The sequence below is a fragment of the Salmo trutta genome, chromosome 17 (assembly GCF_901001165.1).
Source record: "Salmo trutta chromosome 17, fSalTru1.1, whole genome shotgun sequence".
In the NCBI taxonomy this organism is placed as follows: domain Eukaryota; kingdom Metazoa; phylum Chordata; class Actinopteri; order Salmoniformes; family Salmonidae; genus Salmo; species Salmo trutta.
In genome coordinates this window covers 8,110,064-8,127,011 of record NC_042973.1, presented here as the reverse complement: position 1 = coordinate 8,127,011, position 16,948 = coordinate 8,110,064, and the positions used below count along the sequence as shown (strand labels likewise).

The window sequence follows — 16,948 nt, the reverse complement described above, 5'->3', positions numbered from 1 at the left end:
TTAAATAATTTTTACTTAAGTACTTTGCACCACTGAAAACAAACCTTTTCTAAATGTCTCTATATCACTGGCTTGTAGGGTTTTCACCATTGACCATTCATGTAATGGTATCGAAGTTCAAGATCCATCTTGGCATAATTTGGTAATGAGTATTGAAGGTGTATAACTTACTTTTGTTAGACAACGTTCACATTTGTAATTATAGTTTATTACACTTGTCTGAGCGATCAAACAGGTATGAAAAATATCCCATTCATAATAGAAAAGACAATGTTCAGAATACCTGCAGTGACAATTGCTGGAAAGGGCTTGCAGCATTATAAAAGTTTGATTAATATCTGAATATTTATTCACCCACAATTTATTCTTGGCGCAATCTTTCAACTTCAAAAATAAGTTATGTTGAAGGATATTTAGATTTCTGTGGCTTAAAAATAGGGCACAAACTCAGTCTGTACATCACTTTAATATTAATAACCATATAACCAATGTCAAGGCATCATGATACAGAGGAAGACATTCAAATGCTAGTCTACCAACATCAAATAAATGCTGAAAAAAAACAGGGGTAAATTAATTTAGATACAGTCACAAGCTCCAATCTGAATGGCAGAAAGGAGAATGATGTTTCTTGGTCATTAACAGTCATGATGACTGGGCCTTCATTTGAGGAAACTTCTCCTGGAGCCTGGCTTGCTTTTGTCTCTCTCCGTTCTGCTTTCTGGTCTTAGCACGGAGGTGTTTCTCTAGACGAAGCCTGGACAAAATAAAGAAGACTAATTGTGACAACAGACGAGTGCTTTTGCCCTTGTGAAGTTGAAGCTAACCCAGGACAAAAATGATGCAAGAGGTGACATGGTTAAGTGCTCTGCTTGGAGGTTCTCATATTGTACACTGTTATAAATGAATGCATGAACAATATTTCTTACCTCATGTGGGGGGTGACAAATAGGGGTGTGTAGAAACGTTTGCGTTTGTATCGCTTGTTCATGTACCAAGGAAGGGCATGCTCTCTAAACCGGTACCTAGAAAAAAAATACAATGATCGCAGAGTGTACAATAACATTCAAACTTGCCATTTGACACCTATGAAGTAACTTTGAATATTTTTCAGGAGAACTGCCTTTGTTTGCTTAATTCCTCAACCCCGATAGTTTTCCAAAGACGGTTCACTTCACTCAATGTCGGCCATGCTAACATGCTACATTTTGTACAGCATGTTTGAAAATTGAATGGGAAACGAGGACAGTAAGGTGAAAGCAACACTTAGTTGTGGAAGGAGACATTGTATGAAGGTGGTGTGTTGTGTATGGAAGCTCCGTACCAGTAGACCCGTCCAAAGACGTCCTTTCTCCAGGCCCCAGGTCTTGCTCTCTCCTGGCCTGTCTGGAGCAGGCAGAGGGCGTCTTCTCTCTCCTTCACCACTGTGTCTAGTCTCTTCATGGACCTTTCAATCTGAGGAGATTAGGGTTGTCTCAATTTCAGTGGACTGGAGTATCTGCATTCATATTTAAAGGTACTAGTTGGACCAATAACACTTCTACAAAAGAGACCCATCGATAGCTGTCATTGACATTAATCCTTCCCCTTTGAAATTCTTGTATTATTACCTATGCCCTACTAGAAATATTTCCTGATGTTTAATAATGGTGAACCTGGTCAGATGTTTAATAATGGTGAACCTGGTCAGATGTTTAATAATGGTGAACCTGGTCAGATGTTTAATAATGGTGAACCTGGTCAGATGTTTAATAATGATGAACCTGGTCAGATGTTTAATAATGGTGAACCTGGTCAGATGTTTAATAATGGTGAACCTGGTCAGATGTTTAATAATGGGTTTAATAATGGTGAACCTGGTCAGAAGTGCCGTGTCATCTACCTTCTTTAGTCGCTCTGAACTTGGCATCTGAATCCTTTGCCTTTTGGACTCCTGCTCAGTGGTAAGCAGTATGTTCTTCTCTTTCAGGAGCACATACCTGTGAGAACAGTTTAGTTCATGGATATTCATTCTGGAGGTCAGTGCTCTTCATTCAATGAGCACGGTTACATGCACACAATAATGCGGTTGTGATAGGTTAATAGTTCTTTAATGTTTACATGCTTTGCAAGAAGAAGGATTTCCTTAATAATCCTGTTTACATGGACACATCTGAAATGAGGCTACCTGATGGGACTTTGATAAATGCAGAAAAATCGCCAATCACAAACGTTCTACCATGTTATTTTTGTGAAGACTATTTGATTCGGAGTTCGGACATAAAGTTTGTATGTGAAAACTATAAGATACATACTTTCAGTTTTTCCAAACTCACTTCACTCGCTCATACCTGGTGCTGACACATACACCACTGGAAAGCCGATTAAGCTGTTTACATGTCCTAATAATTTGAAAGATGAATCAGAAAACCAGGTGTTTTAATCAACTTAGGCTTACTTCGATTATGACCTTACGCAGATTAAGATAAGCAGAGTAAGTTGTTTACATGACTAATGCCATACTCTGCCTACTGCTATACTCTGTTTAATATCAAATTATTAGTGTGCATGTAAACGTACTTAGTGTCAACATCCACCACCTACCAGAGCTTGTGTAAGTCCTCATTACTTTTTGTCCTTAGTTGCTTGGCCATCCATGGTGCTCCTACAATTAATCATGAAAATAATCAATGTCATACTCAGATACTTACTAGTCCCTTAGTCGGAGGAAATGTATTTATTTTTTTTTATTAAAAAAAGCTTTGCTTTGGTGATCAGATATACTGTCAAAAGGCTAACCTGACTTCACGGTTACCTCCCCCCAGTTTTCAGGTATGTTGAAAAACTCCTCAAGTCCTCTGCTGCTGTTGGTTGTGTGCAGATGACGACACTGACCGACAAGGCCCACGTGACAGTGCGAACTTGAGCTCAAAAGAGGAGATGTTAGCCTAACAGAGGGAACCACAGCAGATTTAGGTACATGGTAAAATACATTCATCAGCATCCTCACCATTACATTACAGACAGTGCCATGGTGGTGATAGCCCATGGTAATGACACACAGTTCCATTACATTATCACATAAGAATCATTGAAGGAAGGCATCTTCTGTACATGGGAGTTTAAGAGCTGCTAAACTCAATCTAAACATTAATATGCATCTCTTGCGGTACGGTTTTGGAAGTATATTGAACTACACTGCTCAAAAAATAAAGGGAACACTTAAACAACACAATGTAACTCCAAGTCAATCACACTTCTGTGAAATCAAACTGTCCACTTAGGAAGCAACACTGATTGACAATACATTTCACATGCTGTTGTGCAAATGGAATAGACAACAGGTGGAAATTATAGGCAATTAGCAAGACACCCCCAATAAAGGAGTGGTTCGGCAGGTGGGGACCACAGACCACTTCTCAGTTCCTATGCTTCCTGGCTGATGTTTTGGTCACTTTTGAATGCTAGCGGTGCTTTCACTCTAGTGGTAGCATGAGACGGAGTCTACAACCCACACAAGTGGCTCAGGTAGTGCAGCTCATCCAGGATGGCACATCAATGCGAGCTGTGGCAAGAAGGTTTGCTGTGTCTGTCAGCGTAGTGTCCAGAGCATGGAGGCGCTACCAGGAGACAGGCCAGTACATCAGGAGACGTGGAGGAGGCCGTAGGAGGGCAACAACCCAGCAGCAGGACCGCTACCTCCGCCTTTGTGCAAGGAGGAGCAGGAGAAGCACTGCCAGAGCCCTGCAAAATGACCTCCAGCAGGCCACAAATGTGCATGTGTCTGCTCAAACGGTCAGAAACAGACTCCATGAGGGTGGTATGAGGGCCCGACGTCCACAGGTGGGGGTTGTGCTTACAGCCCAACACCGTGCAGGACGTTTGGCATTTGCCAGAGAACACCAAGATTGGCAAATTCGCCACCGGCGCCCTGTGCTCTTCACAGATGAAAGCAGGTTCACACTGAGCACGTGACAGACGTGACAGAGTCTGGAGACGCCGTGGAGAACGTTCTGCTGCCTGCAACATCCTCCAGCATGACCGGTTTGGCGGTGGGTCAGTCATGGTGTGGGGTGGCATTTCTTTGGAGGGCCGCACAGCCCTCCATGTGCTCGCCAGAGGTAGCCTGACTGCCATTAGATACCGAGATGAGATCCTCAGACCCCTTGTGAGACCATATGCTGGTGTGGTTGGCCCTGGGTTCCTCCTAATGCAAGACAATGCTAGACCTCATGTGGCTGGAGTGTGTCAGCAGTTCCTGCAAGAGGAAGGCATTGATGCTATGGACTGGCCCGCCCGTTCCCCAGACCTGAATCCAATTGAGCACATCTGGGACATCATGTCTCGCTCCATCCACCAACGCCATGTTGGACCACAGACTGTCCAGGAGTTGGCGGATGCTTTAGTCCAGGTCTGGGAGGAGATCCCTCAGGAGACCATCCGCCACCTCATCAGGAGCATGCCCAGGCGTTGTAGGGAGGTCATACAGGCACGTGGAGGCCACACACACTACTGAGCCTAATTTTGACTTGTTTTAAGGACATTACATCAAAGTTGGATCAGCCTGTAGTGTGGTTTTCCATTTTAATTTTGAGTGTGACTCCAAATCCAGACCTCCATGGGTTGATAAATTGGATTTCCATTGGTGATTTTTGTTGTCAGCACATTCAACTATGTAAAGAAAAAAGTATTTAATAAGATTATTTCATTCATTCAGATCTAGGATGTGTTGTTTAAGTGTTCCCTTTATGTTTTTGAGCAGTATATATCTTTCAAATCAACGATAAATGATTTTCATAAAACAAAGATTACATCGATAGATACCTTTTATAGGGTTCCCACACGGTCATATGTTACGTCATGCGTTTACAGGCAGAAAACAGAGGGACCACCTGTGCTAATTATCTATCTAACAGGTGCTGAACAGCTGAGGACGGCTCATAATAAAGACTGGAATGGTATGAATGGAATCAAACATGGAAACCAATACCATTCCATTAATTCCATTCCAGGCATTACTATGATCCCGTCCTCCTCAATTAAGGTGCCACCAACCTCCTGTGGTGTACAGTAAGTGTATATTTTGCATTTGTGAAATTATTTGGATGTGATATTAAAGTTAAGGGCTTTATGTTTTGGAACAATATCGCAATTGAGAATCAAATCACGTTTAGATCAAGTATTTGGCTGTTAGAAACGGTAGGCTTTAGATTCTTACCTGTGTGAGTATAAGACTGAGATTTGGTCAAAGTGACAGCAGACTGTTGAGGTGATAAGGGTGTAGATATCCTAAAAGCGTTTTGAAACTGTCTGCAAAGTGTCAAAACACGTCCTGTTGAGGTCGCCACCATGTTTGCTCTAATACTCTACCCAGGATGCATCATCAAAATAAATAAACACACCTAAATACTTTTAGCAATTTTAATCACGAACAAAAGCTAATACAAAGCAACATATTGTAAATTAAATATTTACATAACTTCATTTTGTTATTCTTATTGGCATATGTTTTCCCTTAGTAAATATGGCTGCTTCGACTCTACATGGTCGAGCCAATCACAGAGGCGTCTGCCAATCCGCTTGCCCTCAGTAGCGATGGTGGGCATGAGTGTTCTTCGGTCTGCTGCTGCTTTTGCAGCCAGGCTAAATCCTCTAAAATCGGGGAATTCTGCGGTGAATTTGCTCAGCAGAACTGCACAACGTACAGATAAAGGTAAATGGTATTCCACGTTTCCAACATCTACAATTCCTTCCTTCGTGGTGGGCATTTCTTATTGTGACCTTGTAGCTAGTCCTGTGTGACTGGCTAACGTTAGCTTCCTGCTAACCTATTCTTATCGTTGCTAGTTGGCTAGCTAGCCATGGCATGACCTAGTTAGCCATCTTTCTCTCATGTGTCTCCTCTTGCCAGCACTACAAACGACAACATACAAATCTCATTTTACTGATTGATTTTCATAGTTTTCAAAGGACTTGTGATGCTCATGAACTTGACGTGTTGTTGACCTGTTTAGTGGACAATCGATAGCTGCTAAGCTAGCTAGCAGTCAAGCTAAATACACACAGCCTTGCTAGCACAACACACACAAAACAACTGAATTTTCTTTCACCCAAGTGTCACAGTGATGACAGAATTTCATTTTTGACACAACACTGAACAATAGTTAGCTAGTTGAATGGTAACTAACTAGCAACCTTTCCAACCTTTTCCTCTCTAGGTGCAGCAATACAGTAATGCAATGCTTTATATGCACACAAATAATGTGTTGCCGTGTTTAACATCCCTGAAAACGTTGCTTTGCAGTGGCAGTCCGCTGGGGAAGCCATGGGAAACAGATGTTTATCATCAAGCCCACTGGCTTCTATGACCGGAGGTTTCTGCAGTTATTGGTAAGTTTCTAATTATTCAGACTAGAACTAGTTCTCAAACTCTAGGCGCTATTCTAAATCAAATTGTATTTGTCACATGTGCAGAATACAACAGGTGTCGACCTTACAGTGAAATGCTTACTTGCAAGCCCTTAAACAACAATACAGTTTTTAAGAAAAATTCTGCCTTCTCTCTGCAGTTTTCAGCAGTTAGCTTCAGCCAAGACTGGCTCATGTGAACTACAATACCGACGCTGTGTTATAATGTTTAGAAAAGTCAATCATCGCTTGCGATACGGCTTTAGAAACAAATGGTCTTCAAATTTCATCAGCGAGAAAGAATCTTTCAAATAAGAAACATTAGGAGTTGTTTGCAAATCCATACAGCTATGTGCCTCCATCTGACGAAAATACACAGTTACACTTTCATACAGGTGTTCAGAGCATGTTAGATAGCTAATTAGCATAGGTTGTTGCCTCTGTTGTTCGTAAACACGCGCTGTAACATGGAGATATGGCCGTGTGGGAACACTAACTACATATAGTTGTGTATCAATTTGAACCTTTTTTTGTTTTTCCTTATGCTTCCAAAACCGTACCGCAAGCAGTGCGTGTTAATGTTCAGACCAAGCGTCAGGGCTCTTAATACAACTCTCCCATACAGAAGATGCCTTCGTCCAATTTATTTATTTATTTATTTTTATTTCACCTTTATTTAACCAGGTAGGCAAGTTGAGAAGTTCTCATTTACAATTGCGACCTGGCCAAGATAAAGCAAAGCAGTTCGACAACATACAAAGAACACAGAGTTACACATGGAGTAAAACAAAGAGGTAGTAGTTTGGGCTAAATTATAGATGGGCTATGTACAGGTGCAGTGATCTGGGAGCTGCTCTGATAGCTGGTGCTTAAAGCTAGTGAGGGAGATAAGTGTTTCCACTTTCAGAGAAGTTGTAGTTGACTCTTATGTGTAATGTAATGGAACTGTGAGTTATGATCAAGGACTAGAACTATCCTATTTACATCACTGTCCACAGCACTGAACCACATTATTCACTAACTTATTCACCTCCTCCACTTTTCTTCCTAGAAATTCTACATCCTGCTTACTGGAATCCCAGTTGCAGTCTTTGTGACATCCGTGAATGTGTTTGTCGGTAAGTGTGTGTAGATATTTCCATTGTACAGAAATGTTCCGTTTTTATATGGGACAGGGGTGATGATGAAGACACTGGCACTTTCAGTTCATGTTTATGGAGAAATATGGTAAAATATAAATGAACCTAAATATTTTATTCTGTTTTTTTAAGGTGAGGCTGAGCTGGCTGGAATTCCTGAAGGTTATGAGCCTGAGCATTGGGAGTACTACAAGGTACTACGATCCCGCGGTTGTATTCACTCATCACAATCCATGCCTTATTAGCAAATATCCAAAGTGACTAGTCATTCTATCAGAAAATGAAATGGCATCATCTAGCCTATAAATCTGATCAAAACATTCACATTGGAGATTGCTTACAATCAGACTTGGGCAAAGTTGATTGTGAGTCCTATTGTTATCCCTGTATTTGCAGCATCCTATCACCAGGTGGATCTCACGGACCTTCTATGACTCCCCAGTGAAAGACTATGAGAAAATGATGGCTCTGATCCAGATTGAGTCTGAGAAGGGTGAGATGAGGTAAGTGTCACACAGTGATGATGAGCTGCCACTGACTGCATAGCCTGTATCTAATTGGTTTGCTGCCCAAACATTTAGGTCCTCTTGCAACATAGTGCTTGCATTCCTTATGTTTTGTATTAACAAAATGGAAAGTCAAATATTAAAGGAAACAGACTGTTGACAATACAGATCTGCAATCTGTACATAGGATTTGTTGACAAATGTAATGTTTTTGTATCTGCAGACTGAAACAGCTCGAGGTGCGTAAGCAGATGAGAACGAAGGGGGATGGACCCTGGTTCCACATTGAGACACTGGACAAGAATCTGGTCGACAACAGCATCAAATCAACGCCTGACAATTAAACCAACCGGTCCATCCACCCAGGTTAAACTGTCAGTGCCACGTGTTGATGGCTCACTGTTTGTATATTATTTTCTTCATGACTAAAATAAAGTAAATGTCAATACTTTGAAAGGCTGTTTTTCATCTTTAGACAGATATTTTCTCTTAATGGGCTTCACAATTATAATTTTGTTTAACCGGGGTGCGTTCATTTGGCTAAATGTTTTGCAACGGTACGTACTGAACGGCCCATTCTCTCGCAGTGGTGCACAACTGTCTTTCAACTTTCTTTTTAGTTTATTGCTCCCATTTGGTGTGAAGTTGTGATGAAATTACAATGTTCACCGACAGGTCGTTTATGCTTCCTCATACCTAAGAAAAGTGACTTTGTCATAACCAATGAATGTCCACTGGATGGCAGTGCTGTGAGGAACATTTCTCCCTCATTCTGCATTGATGTAAAAACAGAAGGTATGAAACGAAGTGAAAGCGCGATCATGTAATGATCGATACTCTCGGGACATTGGCTTTCACAACAATGCAGATCAGAGAAGCCTTTTGAGCTGCATCCTTAGACTGATTTGGGGTAAATTGAATTGACTTCTTGATTTTTTTTTCTAGGGGAGAGAGAGTGGATTTCTTCTTAGATATTGTTTTATGTTTTTATAGAGCTGTATATTGGTCCAGGCTATATACTATGCAAGTCTCCATTGAGTTGCATTGGATTTGCTTATACAGAATATACTCTAGTGTGTGTATGTGAGAGTGTGTTTGAATTTCTTTACATATTGTTTTTATATATACACCGAGTGTACAAAACATGTTCTTTCCATGACTGACCAGGTAAATCCAGGTGAAAGCTATGATCCCTTATTGATGTCACTTGTTAAATCCACTTCAATCAGTGTAGATGAAGGGGAGCGGACAGGTTAAAGAAGGATTTTTAATCCTTGAAACAATTGAAACATGGATTGTGTATGTGTGAATGGGCAAGACAAAGGATTTAAGTGCCTTTGAACGGGGTACGGTAGTAGGTGCCGGGCGCACCGGTTTGTATCAAAAACTGCAACGCTGCTGGGTTTGCACGCTCAACAGTTTCCAATGTGTATCAATAATGCTACACCACGCAAAGGACATCCAGCCAACTTGACACAACTGTGGGAAGCATTAGAATCAACATGGGCCAGCATCTCTGTGGAACACTTTCGACACCTTGTAGAGTCCATGCCCCAAAGAATTTAGGCTGTTCTGATGGCATGACATGTATAAAGAACAGTAATCCCTTGTGTCCAGAGACTAAATATAGTAAAATATCACAAACTTACCTTGTGTATACACAAAATATTGATAAGATGCAGACTGGTAGTACAAAGATATATTCATGCTTTCGAATGTATGCTATGTAGAAAATTAGTTTTAGCACTTATTGTACTCAGTACCAACCCTGAAAAGTCACTGTGGCCAAATAAGCTGTTTTCCCTTAATTAAAAGGTTACTACATGACCAAAAGTATGTGGACACCTGCTCATCAAATATCTCATTCCAAAATCAACTCTATATATTAAATAGAGTTGCTCTCCCCTTTGCTGCTATTTAAAAAAATATATATTTTTAATTCACCTTTATTTAACTAGGCAAGTCAGTTAAGAACAAATTCTTATTTTCAATGACAGCCTAGGAACAGCGGGTTGACAGCCTAGGAACGGCAGAACGACAGATTTGTACCTTGTCAGCTCGGGGATTTGAACTTGCAGGCTTTCAGTTAATAGTCCAACACTCTAACCACTAGGCTACCCTGCCACCCCGCTCAGCTTCTGCACATGTATTTATTGCCTTACGTCCCTAATCTTACCTCATTTGCACACAATGTATATAGATATTTTATATTGTGTTATTGACTGTACGTTTGTTTATTCCATGTGTAACTCTGTTGTTGTTTGTGTCACACTGCTTTGCTTTATCTTGGCTAGGTCGCAGTTGTAAATGAGAACTTGTTCTCAACTGGCCTCCCTGGTTAAATAAAGCTTTAAAAAAAAAAAAAAAAAAATGTTCAAGTAGAGATACTGGGGTGCAAATGAGCATATAAATAAATAACAATATGGGGATGAAGTAGTTGGATGGGCTATGAGCAGTGACCTGTGAGCTGCTCAGACAGCTGATGCTTAAAGTTAGTGAAGGAGATATGAGTTTCCAGCTTCAGTGATTTTTGCAATTCGTTCCAGTCATTGGCAGTAGAAAACTGGAAGCAAAGGAGGAATAGGCTTTGGGGGTGACCAGTGAAATATACCTGCTAGAGCGCGTGCTACGGGTGGGTGCTGCTATGGTGACCAGTGAGGTGAGACAAGGCGGGGCTTTACCTAGCAAAGACTTATAGATGACCTGAAGCCAGTGGGTTTGGCGACGAATGTGAAGCGAGGGCTAGCCAACGAGAGTGTACAGGTCACAGTGGTGGGTAGTATATGGGGCTGTGGTGACAAAATGGATGGCACTGTGATAGACTGCATCCAATTTGCTGAGTAGTGTTGGAGGCTATTTTATAAATGACAACACCTAAGTCAAGGATCGGTAGGATAGTCAGTTTAACGAGGGTATGTTTGTCAGCATGAGTGAAGGATGCTTTGTTGCAAAATAGGAAGCCGATTGTTGATTTCATTTTGGATTGGAGATGCTTAATGTGAGTCTGGAAGGAGAGTTTACAGTCTAACCAGACACCTAGGTATTTGTAGTTGTCCACATATTCTAAGTCAGAACCATCCAGAGTAGTGATGCTGGACGAGCGGGCAGGTGCGGGCAGCAATCAGTTGAAGAGCATGCATTTAAGTTTTACTTGCATTTAAGAGCAGTTGGAGGCCACGGAAGGAGAGTTGTATGGCATTGAAGCTCGTCTGGAGGTTAGTTAACACTGTCCAAAGAAGAGCCGGAAGTATACAGAATGGTGTCGTCTATAACAGCCTCCACTCTTCTGGGAAGGATTTCCACTAGATGTTGGAACATTGCTGCGGGGGACTTGTTTCCATTCAGCCACAAGAGCATTAGTGAGGTCGAGCACTGACATTGGGCGATTAGGCTGGCTCGCAGTCGGCATTCCAATTCATCCCAAAGGTGTTCAATGGGGTTGAGGTCAGGGCTCTGTGCAGGCTAGTCAAGTCTTTCCACACCGATCTCAACAAACCATTACTTTATGGACCTCGCTTTGTGCATGGGGGCATTGTCAAGCTGAAATAGGAAAGTGCCTTCCCCAAACTGTTGCCACAAAGTTGGAAGCACAGAATCGTATAGAATGTCATTGTATGCTGTAGCGTCAAGATTTCCCTTCACTGGAACATAAGGGGCCTATCCCAAACCATGAAAAACAGCCCCAGACCATTATTCCTCCTCCACCAAATTTTAAAGTTGGCACTATGCATTTGGGCAGGTAGCATTCTCCTGGCACCCGCCAAACCCAGATTCGTCCACCAGACTGCCAGAGAACGCGTGTCCACTGCTCCATAGTTCACTGGTGGCAAGCCGATGCATTGTTCATGGAGATTTTAGGCTTGTGTGAGGCTGGTCACCTCTGGAAAACCATTTCACGAAGCTCCCGACGAACAGTTATTGTACTGATGTTGCTTCTGTAACAGTATAGCTTCCGTCCCTCTCCTCGCCGGAACCAGGGACCCTCTGCACACATCAACAACTGACACCCATGAAGCATCGTTACTCATCGCGCCACAAAAGCCGCAGCCCTTGCAGAGCAAGGGGAACAACTACTTCACTGTCTCAGAGCGAGTGACGTCACCGATTGAAACGCTATTAGCGCGCACCACCGCCAACTAGCTAGCCATTTCACATCGGTTACATTTCCAGAGGCGGTTTAGAACTCGGTAGTGAGTGTTGGAACCGAGGACAGATGATTTTTGCACGCTATGAGCTTCAGCACTTGGCGGTCCCATTCTGTGAGTTTGTGTGGCCTACCACTTCGCAGCTGAGCTATTGCTGCTCCTAGACGTTTCCACTTCACAATAGCAGCATTTACAGTTGACCAGGTCAGCTTTAGCAGGGCAGAAATTTGACCAACTGGAAAGATGTCGTCCTATGATGGTGCCACGTTGAAAGTCACAGAGCTCTCCAGTAAGGCCATTCTACTGCCAATGTTTGTCTATGGAGATTGCATGGCTGTGTACTCGATTTTATACACCTGTCTGCAACAGATCTGGCTGAAATAGCCGAATCCACTATTTTGAAAAGATGTCCACATACCTTTGTATATATATATACTGTAAGAAGTGTCGGCTATATCGCTCTGGATAAGAGCGTCTGCTAAATGACTAAAATGTAAATGTCTATATCTGGACAAAAAGTAGGCCTATTATTACAGTAACGCTGTTATCAGACCTCAGGATAAGACCCAGATGCAGACAGCTAGAGTCACAGATGTTTATTGATAATAGCCGAGTATAGCCTTTGTGGGCTATACTCGCCTTGTCTCAGGATGGTAAGTTGGTGGTTGAACATATCCCTCTAGTGGTGTGGGGGCTGTGCTTTGGCAAAGTGGGTGGGGTTATATCCTTCCTGTTTGGCCCTGTCCGGAGGTATCATCGGATGGGGCCACAGTGTCTCCTGACCCCTCCTGTCTCAGCCTCCAGTATTTATGCTGCAGTAGTTCATGTGTCGGGGGGCTAGGGTCAGTCTGTTATATCTGGAGTATTTCTCCTGTCTTATCCGGTGTCCTGTGTGAATTTAAGTACGCTCTCTCTAATTCTCTCTTTCTTTCTTTCTCTCTCTCGGAGGACATGAGCCCTAGGACCATGTCTCAGGACTACCTGACATGATGACTCCTTGCTGTCCCCAGTCCACCTGGCCGTGCTGCTGCTCCAGTTTCAACTGTTCTGCCTGCGGCTATGGAACCCTGACCTGTTCACCGGACGTGCTACCTGTCCCAGACCTGCTGTTTTCAACTCTCTAGAGACAGCAGGAGCGGTAGAGATACTCTCAATGATCGGCTATGAAAAGCCAACTGACATTTACTCTTGAGGTGTAGACTTGTTACACCCTCGACAACTACTGTGATTATTATTATTTGACCATGCTGGTCATTTATGAACATTTGAACATCTTGGCCATGTTCTGTTATAATCTCCACCCGGCACAGCCAGAAGAGGACTGGCCACCCCTCATAGCCTGGTTCCTCTCTAGGTTTCTTCCTAGGTTTTAGCCTTTCTAGTGAGTTTTTCCTAGCCACCGTGCTTCTACATCTGCATTGCTTGCTGTTTGTGGTTTTAGGCTGTGTTTCTGTACAGCACTTTGAGATATCAGCTGATGTAAGAAGGGCTATATAAATACATTTGATTTGATTTGATTGAACCAAACAGGGGGCAGGCAAAAGACAGGTCTAAGGCAGGCAGAGGTCCATAATCCAGGGCAGAGTCAAGAAGGTACAGAACAGCAGGCAGGCTCGGGGTCAGGGCAGGCAGAATGGTCAGACCCCGGGAAACTAGGAAACAGAACTTGAGCAAGCAGGGAGATGGGAAAACACGCTGGTAAGACCTGACAAGACGAACTGGCAACAGACAAACAGAGAACACAGGTATAAATACACTGGGGATAATGAGGAAGATGGACGACACCTGGAGGGGGTTGGAGACAAGCACAAAGACAGGTGAAACGGATCAGGGCGTGACAGCTGTTTGTTATATCTGGCCCAGCTGTAGAAGAAAGCACATCTGCACAGTTTCACATTGTACATCACTCTGTCGTTTAATGACATGTGCCACTCATTCTGACAACCCGTTCATCCGTAAAGCAGCACACTGTCGTAAACCATAACAACGTACAGTATGACGTACAGCACGTTGTACCATACATAACATTTCCCCCCCTTTCCAAAACCAGGGACTGGTACCATATATAAAATGTCCATAGGGCAAGAACCTAGAGTAATACCTGTAAGAAATAAACATTAACCCTTAAATGGAAGTACTCTCCAAACGAGCCAGTTTAGTCCATTAACCTTATGTTGACTAAGACACCTACCGGAGCCTAAGAATGAAAAGAGGTTAAGTAGTCCCCAGATGAGCAGGGCAAGTTCGTGCCCGCATAGGCCTTTCTTCAACTGCCACCGCTTGTGGCTTTGGCCCTTGGGGAGCCCACAGAGGCTGGGGCTCGGGTGGTAGTGGTGGGGGAGGTCCATCCGGTGGCGTCTCTGGCCTGCACGTCTGTTTTGTGTGCATTCGTATTCCTTGAGGGGCAGGGACTTTTCTGAGGCGGCTGGTGTGCCAGCGTGATCCATTGCTCAACATGAATGTGGCGGGCCCCAGTTGTCGACTGACCTGCAAGGGGTCCGACCAGAATGAGGCCATTTTGTTGCACCGCTGAGGCCGTCGGGCTCGGACCCAGTCAGACACTTGGATGATCGACTTCTTCACCCTGTGTGCCTTGTCAAAACGCTGTTTCATTGCTCTTTGGTGCCTGGTCACTGCCTGCTGTTCTTGGGTGCACCTAGTCGCCGGTTCTGCTACTCTCTGTATTCTGAGTCTGTCCAGTGGCAGTTCCATCTCACGACCTAGCATGAGGGATGCCGGGGAGACCTGTGTTGTTGTGTGTTTGCTTGCTCTGTAGTGCATTAACGTTTGATTCAAAGCAGTTTGGAACGTGCACCCCTGGACCAGGTGCGCTCTGATGCCTTTCTTCAGCGTTTGGTTGAAGCGTTCCACCCCTCCGTTAGCTTGTGGGTTGTAGTAGGCCGTGCGGATGTGTTTGATTCCCTTATTGCTGAGATATGAGGAGAACTCGGCAGAGGTTAGCTGGGGCCCATTGTCCATGGTAAGGGTGAGGGGTAGGCCCCACCTTGTGAACAGGCTGTCTAGGATGTCCACGATGGCCTGTGCTGTGACAGTTCCGACAGGAACCACTTCTGGCCACTTAGAGTGGAGGTCATACACCACCACCAGGAAGCGCTGATGGTGAGGGACTGCGTGTCCATGGATCTCGCCACAGATGTCCAGTAGGATGTGCTCCCAGGGGCGGGACGGCCATGCGAGAGGCTGCAGGGGGGGTGGGGCGGACTGTCCTATTTTCCCACTGAGGAGGCATGCAGCACAATCCCTGACCAAGGCTTCAATGTCATGGTCGATGCCTGGCCACCACACAAGGTCTCGACATCGCTGTTTGACCTTCACTATGCCCAAGTGCCCCTCGTGCGCCATGGATAGAACACGCGCACGCAGACCACTCGGGACCACAGTGCAAAACCCTCGAGAGACACAGACTTCTTCCCAGCAAGAAAGTTCGTGTTTCACCCTGGCGAAAGTCGCCAGCTCTTCCGGCACGTGTGCTGGCCATCCAGTGCGTATGTAGGTGCTCAGGGTAGACAGTGTGGGATCCTGTTCCGATGCTTGCTTCAGCTCCTCCAGTGAGACGACTGACTGAAGAGGAGCGTAAAACACTTATACAAGCTCTGTTTTGTTTCGTCTGGCAAGACGGTCAGAGTAGGAGTGTCAAAGGAGGGTGAGAGGAGGTCTGCCACCATGTTAGCCCTCCCCGGAGTGAACTTCAGCTGATAGTCGTACTGTCTGAGGCGATCGGCCCATCTGTGCAGCCGAAGTGGCTTGTGGCCAGTTCCTGATGCCGACAGTAGCGTTGTGAGGGACTGGTGGTCGGTTCGGAGCGTGAACAGACGGCCATATAGGTAGAGGTGCCACCTTTCACACGCCCAGACACAGGCCAGTGCTTCTCGTTCGCCCACAGAGTACTGTTGTTCTGTGGGGCTCAGGGCCCTTGAGGCGAAGGCGACGGGCCTCTCAATGCCCTTCTGCAGCTGTGAGAGGACAGCTCTTAGTGCTCCAGCTGAGGCGTCACATGTGACAATGGTGGGGCAGACGGGGTCAAAGTGAGCCAAGACTGGGGCTGTGGTGAGCTGGCTCTTCAGTGAGCGGACCGCATCTGAGCAGGCTGCCGTCCAGGCCCATGGCTCATCCTTCTTGAGGAGCTGGCGAAGGGGCGCTGTGGTCTGGCAGTAGTGGGGCAGAAACCGGAGGTAGTAACCTGTCATGCCCAAGAATGAGGCCACCTGAGAGGCTGAGGTCGGTTCCGAGATCCGGTGGATGGCTTCAATGTTCGACATGAGTGGGGCAATGCCTTTGGCCGACAGGCGGAACCCCACAAACTCGACGGCTGGAGCTGCAAAGGTGCACTTTCCACCGTTAAGGGTCAGGTTGTTCTGCAGTAGAGCGCTGAATACTCTGTGGAGTCGATAATCATGGATGTGGAGGTCAGGGCCGTGGACCACGATGTCATCCAGATAGACCGCCACCCCAGGTATTCCAGCGAGGATGGTGCTCATCACCTTCTGGAAGCAGCTGGGGGCGGAGCTAAGTCCAAAAGGCCTGTGTGTATATCTGAACACGCCATCATGTGTGACAAAGGCCGTGAGGTCTCTGCTAGCTGCATGGAGGGGTACCTGAAGATAACCCTGACGAAGGTCAAGCTTCGTGAAGATCGTGGAGCCATGGAATTGTGCGGTCAGCTCCTCAGCTGTAGGCAAGGGGTACTTATCCGGGACAACGGCCTTGTTCACAGCACGGAGATCCACACAGGTCCGGATTCCACCTGACT

At 44.8% G+C, this 16,948-nt stretch overlaps 2 protein-coding genes across 3 annotated transcripts; one reads left to right on the top strand and one right to left on the bottom strand.

Moving 5' to 3' along the window:
- Nucleotides 1-446: 446 nt before the first annotated feature.
- On the bottom strand, nucleotides 447-5,355 carry LOC115151523 (39S ribosomal protein L47, mitochondrial). Of its 2 annotated transcripts, none has more exons than XM_029695525.1 (7): nucleotides 5,202-5,355; nucleotides 2,779-2,929; nucleotides 2,584-2,644; nucleotides 1,883-1,979; nucleotides 1,325-1,455; nucleotides 930-1,025; nucleotides 447-757 (listed from the first exon to the last, which is right to left on the bottom strand). In XM_029695525.1, exons 1-7 carry the CDS (start codon nucleotides 5,328-5,330, stop codon nucleotides 646-648), a joined length of 777 nt encoding a protein of 258 aa, XP_029551385.1. In that variant the 5' UTR covers nucleotides 5,331-5,355; the 3' UTR covers nucleotides 447-645. The 2 variants fall into 2 exon arrangements, with proteins under 2 accessions (XP_029551385.1, XP_029551387.1); XM_029695527.1 differs by having other exon boundaries at nucleotides 2,779-2,927; nucleotides 5,198-5,339.
- A 188-nt stretch (nucleotides 5,356-5,543) lies between these two features.
- On the top strand, nucleotides 5,544-8,488 carry LOC115151524 (NADH dehydrogenase [ubiquinone] 1 beta subcomplex subunit 5, mitochondrial). Its single transcript, XM_029695528.1, has 6 exons — nucleotides 5,544-5,692; nucleotides 6,284-6,369; nucleotides 7,439-7,505; nucleotides 7,659-7,720; nucleotides 7,923-8,029; nucleotides 8,256-8,488. The coding sequence occupies exons 1-6, from the start codon at nucleotides 5,575-5,577 to the stop codon at nucleotides 8,374-8,376; spliced, it is 561 nt and encodes a 186-aa protein (XP_029551388.1). The 5' UTR covers nucleotides 5,544-5,574; the 3' UTR covers nucleotides 8,377-8,488.
- Nucleotides 8,489-16,948: the final 8,460 nt, after the last annotated feature.

What these genes read in the sequence shown, in the direction of transcription:
- LOC115151523 (XM_029695525.1), bottom strand. Translation starts at nt 5,330, where the DNA reads ATGGTGGCGACCTCAACAGGACGTGTTTTGACACTTTGCAGACAGTTT. An exon ending in GGAGGTAACCGTGAAGTCAG is followed by an intron (nt 2,645 to 2,778) that starts GTTAGCCTTTTG and finishes GATTAATTGTAG; the next exon opens with GAGCACCATGGATGGCCAAG. An exon ending in TTTGTCACCCCCCACATGAG is followed by an intron (nt 758 to 929) that starts GTAAGAAATATT and finishes TATTTTGTCCAG; the next exon opens with GCTTCGTCTAGAGAAACACC.
- LOC115151524 (XM_029695528.1), top strand. Translation starts at nt 5,575, where the DNA reads ATGGTGGGCATGAGTGTTCTTCGGTCTGCTGCTGCTTTTGCAGCCAGG. An exon ending in ATCCGTGAATGTGTTTGTCG is followed by an intron (nt 7,506 to 7,658) that starts GTAAGTGTGTGT and finishes TGTTTTTTTAAG; the next exon opens with GTGAGGCTGAGCTGGCTGGA. An exon ending in TCTGAGAAGGGTGAGATGAG is followed by an intron (nt 8,030 to 8,255) that starts GTAAGTGTCACA and finishes TTGTATCTGCAG; the next exon opens with ACTGAAACAGCTCGAGGTGC.